The sequence below is a fragment of the Sinocyclocheilus rhinocerous genome, unplaced genomic scaffold (assembly GCF_001515625.1).
Source record: "Sinocyclocheilus rhinocerous isolate Xijiao unplaced genomic scaffold, SAMN03320098_v1.1 scaffold1155, whole genome shotgun sequence".
Lineage (NCBI taxonomy): Eukaryota > Metazoa > Chordata > Actinopteri > Cypriniformes > Cyprinidae > Sinocyclocheilus > Sinocyclocheilus rhinocerous.
Genome location: NW_015629044.1, coordinates 971085 through 979167, shown reverse-complemented (window position 1 = coordinate 979167; position 8083 = coordinate 971085). Strand labels below are relative to the sequence as shown.

The 8083-nt window shown below is 37.6% G+C and overlaps 1 protein-coding gene across 1 annotated transcript; it reads right to left on the bottom strand.

Moving 5' to 3' along the window:
* Nucleotides 1-4203: 4203 nt before the first annotated feature.
* hapstr1a (HUWE1 associated protein modifying stress responses a) lies at nt 4204-7155 on the bottom strand. Its single transcript, XM_016550408.1, has 4 exons — nt 6696-7155; nt 5400-5480; nt 5028-5303; nt 4204-4448 (listed from the first exon to the last, which is right to left on the bottom strand). Exons 1-4 carry the CDS (start codon nt 6889-6891, stop codon nt 4204-4206), a joined length of 798 nt encoding a protein of 265 aa, XP_016405894.1. The 5' UTR covers nt 6892-7155.
* Between the last annotated feature and the right edge of the window lie 928 nt (nt 7156-8083).

Genomic DNA, 8083 nt, shown 5'->3' with positions numbered 1-8083 from the left:
TACCATTTAAATATCATGAACATATGTTATGTCATACTTAAAGATTACATTCATTACCTTTCCAATTATGAGATACTTGAGCCTGGAACCTGGATGCTGGAGCCTGCTTAATAATATTAGATAACCTTGATGATTGGTGAGTATTTCGTCCTTTGGTCACACAGCTGTGGTAACAGCGCCACCCAGTGTTGTGTTTTCTAGCTGCAGTACGGAACAGCTGATTATAGTGACCTCCCCTTCAGCCAAACCATCTGAGACCAGTTCATCGTGGTTTCATCAGGTCATTCTGATATCTAAGGAAGAAAATGACCTGTGCAGTGACATTCATAACGGCTGAATATTATTTCGATATATTCATGAAATAATGACCCTCCTATTTTCATGTAAATTATTAAAACTTTTTGCACTGTTACCCTTGGAGACAGAGGTCAGCATGAGCATAATCCTGTCAAATAGCTCTGACTGTAATGGTATTGAAGCATTTATGAAGTTGTTGCTTCCTCTTCAGTCACATACAGTATGTGTGTGCATACTTGTTTCAGCTGAATTCATGAAGTTGTAAAATGTCAAGTAAAGTCAAATGGAACTTGACTGAACATGCAGAAAAAGAAAAAATAAATAAATAAACTGGAGGCTGTATTCAGTTGTTTCCTCAAACTTGCACATGGCGAGAGATCTAAGAGAGCACAAACAGGCATGTGTCTCACTTCATGTTTGCTCTTAATTCAGATTGTACAGTTTTCTTTTTAGTTTCATATTGAAATGTCAGGCATGAGTGCATGAATCTTTGTTTCATATTTTCAAATGCTGTACAGGAAAACATTGTTGCAGAACCAAGCCAGTTGAAGTTTAACAAGATAATTTAGCATGAATTAGAGTAGAGTAGCCTACCTTAAAGGGTTAAAATATTATATCAAAATTTCCTCCCATTGACAGCCTATGCAACTACCACTTTCAAGGTTCAGAAAGGGATAAAGACATCATTAAAGTAACCTACGTGAATCCAGTGACTTAATAAACTTCTAAGAATGTTTAAATGAGGAAAAAATAAACCATGTTCAATTTGTATATATTGTGCTGGATTTATTTGCTACTAAGGATATGCTATAATTTTGTAGTAATTTCTGCATAACGGATTGTCCGTTAATGGTACAGAAGATCTCCAGAATTTTTTCGTTTTAGAGTTGAAGGAAATGTCCGTAAACTCACAGGAAAATGTCCTGGTAATTTTCTGTTTTTTATTAAATCTATCTATCTATCTATCTATCTATCTATCTATCTGTCTGTCTGTCTTTGTCTGTCTGTCAAAATCCTAGAAAATACACCATGACAAGCAGAGGCGTCATGCCCATTCAGATTTCTGAGCCAAGTGCATTTTGAATGCAGCTTCCAAAAGACAAAAATAGCCGAATAATATTTGTTATATTTGATACAATAGCACTGGTGTGATTAAATCGTTCAGTGCGGCACAGCATCAGCTGCTAAATTCAAATCTGTGTTCGCCGGCTGGCGCTGAGCCAGAGACAGACGCGTTTTTACAGTGCTGCGCATTATGAACCAATCACACACTAAATGATCATTTAAAAAAGATTACGTCTTTTGTTTTTGTTTTGTTTTTTCTATTAAGTTTTGTGCAACCCTAAATTTAGGGCATGTTTCAGTTCAATTTTATAAAGCTTATAAATAAAATGCTGTTTGCAGTTAAAATAAATTAAATAATTGTACAACTATAAGTAAGAGAAATGCAATTTTAAAGCTTTCGTTCAGCAGGGGCTTGATAATTTAGAACTACTTTTTAATACAATTTTAAATAAATTTTCCATAAAAAAAAAAAAAAACAATAAGACAGGTTCAGTGTTGAGCTTTTGAATGCAGTCAACACTACAAATTGTGTAAAAAAATAAAATAAGATTAAGATCAAATAGTTAAGGAATGGACTTTTTAAAATATATTATTATATTATATTATATAATTTTTATAATTTAAATTAATTTGCTAATAAATAGTTAAATAGTACATTGAAACATTTAGCTGAACGTCAGCTTTTGCTGAAGTTCATTTAATAATGCATTTTTGTTTTGCGCATATTTTCATTTTCTTCACAAAAAAATTAGGTCAAGAACTTTTTTTTGTTAGTATATTAATTACCACAAGAGGGCAGTTGAGCATCAGTTACTGAAGCACGTCACAGTAAATACTGTCCATGCCTATGGCAAAAGCCACAAGAATCGCAATGATTTGAAATATTTTCCATCTGTCCACGATAGGTGTACATCCAGTAAAGATTTAGTTAGTCAGGAGGATGGTTTTGCATTCACTGACTTGTGCCTCTGCTTTTTTTTGCACAACTCACAACAATGCATTGCATACATGTGCAGTTATGTCCAAATTCTACTGCTGTGACACAATAGATGTATAAAGATCCATTTAATTACTGAACAAGAATCACTGCTTTAATCAGTAGAGGTACAAGTGGCTGTTTTCAGGCTCAACTGGATGTGACAAATTCTATTTTCGTTCAAATACTGTAAACAAAACATACACAATTCATGTGAATATACAAATGTAACTTTAATAACTTAGCCTTTAACTTAAGCAAGTTTTTCAAAAATGGCAACTGTGGTTTCATTATGATGTTCTGGATAAAAGACGATTTTACTTTCCAACCCGACATTAACAAAATGTTAGCTTTACATCCTGACCTTTAAATTAACAAAATGCATTGCGTGTCAATTCAATCAATGATAAACACTTCCTTTTCGGAGCAATCAATATTAGATCCATGTTAATTTATGGAAAACAAATGTTTATGGAATTAGTCATGAAATCAATAACCAAATAGCCAATATTCATATTACAGAAACAAATCAAACAGGTTCTGAAACATTTGTAATTAAATATGTCTGCATAAAGTAGTTTGATTGGGATTTGACAGAAAATACACTCCACATCATGATTCCCCACCACCAGAGTTACCTGACATGCCAAACACTCAATCTACACAGTCAACGTGAGGACTGATTGGCCTTTCTATCTAAAGTATCTTATATAAGAAATAATGACAACCCATCATGTTAAATCAAGAGTGGTATATTAGTGCATCAGCCAAAAGAGCACACACTTTCATTACCCAGGAGCTCATATTAACTTATATTTCTACTTTTAAGGGGGTCATAGTCCAGCTTGACTTCCATACACCAGAACAAAGCTGGACTGTACATGTGCGGCTTTCCAAATCCTCGGACCTGGATTTGAAAAGCACTTAAAGGGCACTTCAATTTCAAGACGACACAGTTTTTCTCTACTTCCGTACCTCTCCTGAGAGAAAGCTCTGCTGAACATCATTCGTACAGCACAAAGATTTACCTAACCCCTAAACCAAATCATAACAGCCTTGAAATGTAAAACGTCAACAATTGCACCATTGTATCATAAGCCTCACTTCCTTTGCCTTTCTTTTGATGTCTATATGGTTCATAAAAAAAATGCATTCATGCAAAATCATTATTGCAACTTTCTCAACATAACACAAACGTATAGATCAGCAGCAGTTTCAAGTATGACTAATAAATTTGCACATTTCTAAGCTGATCACATCAGAACTGTGATTCAATGAGTGCGAAGGAGAACTGATAAATATACTGATGGGAAATGAGCTAATGCTGACCTTTATCTGAAAACAAACATTGAGTTATTAGCTTGGCAATACTAGGAAGCGCAACTAGGAGATATTGTGAACTAAAAATAGGCTATTGTGATGTTGTAATGTTGTAGTTAATATGTTTTCAATAAAATGGGGACTGACAGCATACAACTCAAAAAACAATGCAGTCACTTGACTGTGGTGTGGTGAGTGCAAAAAAAAATCAACATGCATGGAGCGGTATGAACTAGCCTTCACTGTATGGCATACTGTATTGAATATGCAAGTGTACTGCGCCCCTTGTTTCCTTTTTGAGGAAACGCAAGTTTGTATAGTTCTCAATCATATAAAAAAAAGTAACCACCATATGTAAACTACAAAGTGTAGTCACTAAATGTTAAGACAAATATGCGCACTGACAGACACAATCATGTTCAGTCGGCTGTATCTTAACTATGAGCGGGCAGTAATATTTACCATGTAGTGCTATGGCCTCACAGAATGGTTGTAAATCAGTCTCTACAGATGATACTGTGTCCGATGAAGGTGGTCGGTTCAGTTCAGAGCATTCTGTTGCGTTTATGGGTTGGGGAGTCTGTGATGACGTCTGCGCACTGGACCGAGGTCCGCTTCCTGGTGCCTGCACTGCCAAGGTGGAGGGCCATCTCCTCTGATATAAAAGTGTTCAAGTCCACATCGTGCAGTCCGTTCCTTCTGCGCCCTGCATTTGAGCTGCCACTGACATGAGTCGGAGAGCCAGGAGTGCTTGAGCGGACGCTGATGCTGGCCATTGCACCACTTAGACCTGGAACCAAAGATGAGATTTAATGCACATGCTTTCACGTTTCATCACGTGATCCTTTTCACACTTTAAAAATACTGAGCAACTATGTGTCATCACCACATTTGCTACCCATGAATAATGATACATCTTAAACAAGGATGTGGTGGGTTTAGCTGGCTGTGCTTTAACAAAAACCTCTAAATAACAAGTGGTAAGAACTGTAGGTAATGTGAACGCAACTTCATATTTCCAGTGTATTGCAGTGATGCTATGTTTGTAGAGGTATGGAATGCTGTACTTGAAAATAAACCTAAAGGAACATATGGGTATACAGTCCTTGTCCCTGAACCACAAATGTCTGCCAGCCTATACAAATAATTATCAAATGATTGGCAAAAACAAGAATTTTAAATCAACAAATAATGTGAGGAGGAAAAAATCATTGTATATCAAGCTAATGCTATACTATTGCATTTAAAATAACCACCATATATAAACTACAAAGTGCAGTTGCTAAATGTTAAGACAAATATGTGCACTGATATACACAATCACGTTCAGTCAACTGTATCTTAACTATGAGCGGGCAGTAATATTTACCATGTAGTGCTATGGCCTCACAGAATGGTTGTAAATCAGTCTCTACAGATGATACTGTGTCCGATGAAGGTGGTCGGTTCGGAGACATGACAGTCAGTTTGGGGGCTGCTCTAGAAGTCCTTGGTGGTGGCGCTTTACCACATAGGAAACTTATCAAATCCTCCCTTCGTATAGTTCTTCTTCGCTTTTTTACCCAGGCCAAAACATCTCTATTACGTCGCTGATGGCCAGTCTGGATTCCTAAGTCAAAGCTCCTCTTGTGTGCATCAATGCTCTCTGTTGAACAGATCACAGTCAGAAGTAATTATGTATGCAATTTATTCAACCGTGTTGGACTCTAGATGTGTGTAAACTCAATACATAATGAGTTACCTTTGTAAAGATTAGTCACTGCTGTTGCAGCATTCTGAAATGGAGACCACAATGACAGTCCTTGCTGATGACAGACTCGATCTGCAAGACAGGAATAAAATCAGGGACGCTCATGTGATTTTAAAGACAACAGAGATAACTAAAATAGGTCCAGAAAAGCATTCAGATAGGATTTCTATTGTTAACCTTTACACTAAAGACTAGGAAACTGATAGAAAATACTTTTTCTAACTGTGTAGACAATACACGATAAATTCCGCTGGTTTTGCAATGGATTAAACCATGTCAATGCTATTTACAAAGAGTTAAGTGCCTAACCATAAAAAAGCTAATTTATTGTTAAAATAAGAAGCACTCACCAATTACACATTTGTTCAGCACATCAGCATGCCAAGATACATTTCAAGCAAAAGCTTAACTTAAAAGCTTAACTTAACTTAAAAGCTTCACTTCACAGACACAGACAGACAGACAGACAGACAGACAGACAGACAGACAGATAGATAGATAGATAGATAGATACAAATCTACATACAAAATAAAACATATATATATTATACTAAATATCCATTTTCTATTAGGCTAATTCTATTGCATTTTAAACAAACAATAACCACCATATTACTAAATGTTGACACAAATATGCGCATTGATTTTTGGGTAAAATAACTCTCCCCTTAAGAGCGAGTTCAGGTATCCCTTGTGTTAACCAAACAATGGCTGTCTCAACCCCTAGTGAGAAACAACATATTAGTGTAACATAGGTGCGTTCGAACGTGCCTCTCTTGCACAATGGTAGGCAGTTAAGTACACTTGGTTTTGAAACACAGCCTCAATAGGACACAAGCTAGCTCAAAAACCGGCAGGGCTTTGTCAAAATTTGTAATTTCATAAGCCTGTAAAACGTAAATGTGTTCCACTTAAAAATAAGCTTCTTCAATACAGAACACTTTAGCCGAGTGGAACAAAAAAACTCGTGTTTAAGGGCTAACTAGCCGGCTTTCCGGCTAGCCGGTTAGCAAGGCCAATATAATAACAACGAACAAACTGTCAAACACAGCCAGACCGGCGCGGCTAAAGCTAGTTATCATTCACACGGTGAAAAACAAGAATAAAACGCTGTTTTGGGTACTTTAGTGGCCAAATGAGACCGTTAAGGCCTTTTAGGTCGAAAGGCGTGGTTCAGTCTAGAAACAACGCGTTTACGCGATATTTTTCCAGAAGCGGACGGTTTCTTTAGCCGAGCCACTGGAAGTCCGAGGGCCGCTGATGGGGTCTCTTTCTCTGCGCACAGACCTTTATAAAGTTGCGCCACCGCTGTAGCGGAATTCTGGAAGAGATGCCAGAGTTTCTCCTGGTTTTGGTCCACCTCCTCCTCGGTCGGCTCTTCCCTTTCGGCCTCTGCGAGGCATTGGCGCTCCCATTTGGAGAACCAATGTTCGGGTCCGTGTTCGTGGATCTCCGCTTCGCTCTCCTCCTTCTTCTCCTCCATGATGAATACTGAGAAACTTCGGTGAACTTCTACTCGTTTTTTGAGTGATTTCTTGCTCTTGTGGGTCAATTGGCGTTCTTGAAATCACAAACCACCAGATAAATGTCGGTTAATATCCTTAGTTCTGGAAGTACGGGTTTGTATTAAAACGAAATGAAGTGAAATGTTTTGTCTTTTGTGACGCCGGAATCTAATTACCCCGGACTGTTGCTGTCCAGCCCGGTTAGAGGGTCGCTTTTGCCCTGCGCAGTTTCAGGCATCCCTTAATGTGGGCGGATCTGATTTAAAACACGCCCGCTTTGTTTTGCGCATGCCCGTATCAATGCTGTTGCTCTCAGAAAGTCACACACTGAATAGTTCTCCTAAATACTGTATGTTGTATATGTACATGCTAACGTTAGCTTTTATTGTTTTTAATGCACACGATTAATTATTTTTGTAACATTAGCATTTTTCCCTTTAGAGGTTTTTTTAAAACCTATATAATAATGTTCTAGGCATGTTTAAAAAAATAAATAAAAGAAAATATTTGTCGAATAAATATCGACCTATATACGTAAGCAATAAGGTACGAGAGGCCGTGCTGTATCGTGAATAAATCACGGCTGAAGCCAGGGCGGCACGGCACGACGCGAAGCGGAGTGCCTGCAACCCCTTCAGCAATAAGGCCTCCAGTACCTTATTGCTTTTATAAAACGGTTACCACACAATAAAAAAATATTAAAACCAAAAATGTATGTATTGAAATTTTACTTTTTGAAGCAAGTTCGTTAAATGCTGTCCTTAGTTCCCGACAGCAACAGTAAACAGCAAGAGAATGTTCCAAACATGCCTCTTCTAATGGAGCTTAAAGGGGTCATATGATGCGATTTCAATTTTTCCTTTCTCTTTGGAGTGTTACAAGCTCTTGGTGCATAAAGAAGATCTGTAAAGTTGCAAAGACTAAAGTCTCAAATCCAAAGAGATATTCTTTATAAAAGTTAAGAGTCAACCATGCCTATACTAAAACAGTTGGTTCTAACAAGCCCCCACATGTCTACGTCATGATGTGGGAAGATTTGCATAACACCGCCCAAATGTGCACGCAAAGAAAGAAAGCGTGGTTTCAGGAACAGCAGTAGTGTTGATAAAGCCATGTCAGGGAGACGCTGTGTTTCAGTGCGAAAGCAAAAGCACTTTATTTGGCCTTCCG

Bases quoted from the DNA above. Each gene is read 5' to 3' on its own strand.
- hapstr1a (XM_016550408.1), bottom strand. From the start codon at position 6,891: ATGGAGGAGAAGAAGGAGGAGAGCGAAGCGGAGATCCACGAACACGGA. The intron at 5,304-5,399 runs GTAACTCATTAT...TCTGTTCAACAG, and splicing joins AGTGACTAATCTTTACAAAG to AGAGCATTGATGCACACAAG. The intron at 4,449-5,027 runs GTAAATATTACT...CTTTGGTTCCAG, and splicing joins TGAGGCCATAGCACTACATG to GTCTAAGTGGTGCAATGGCC.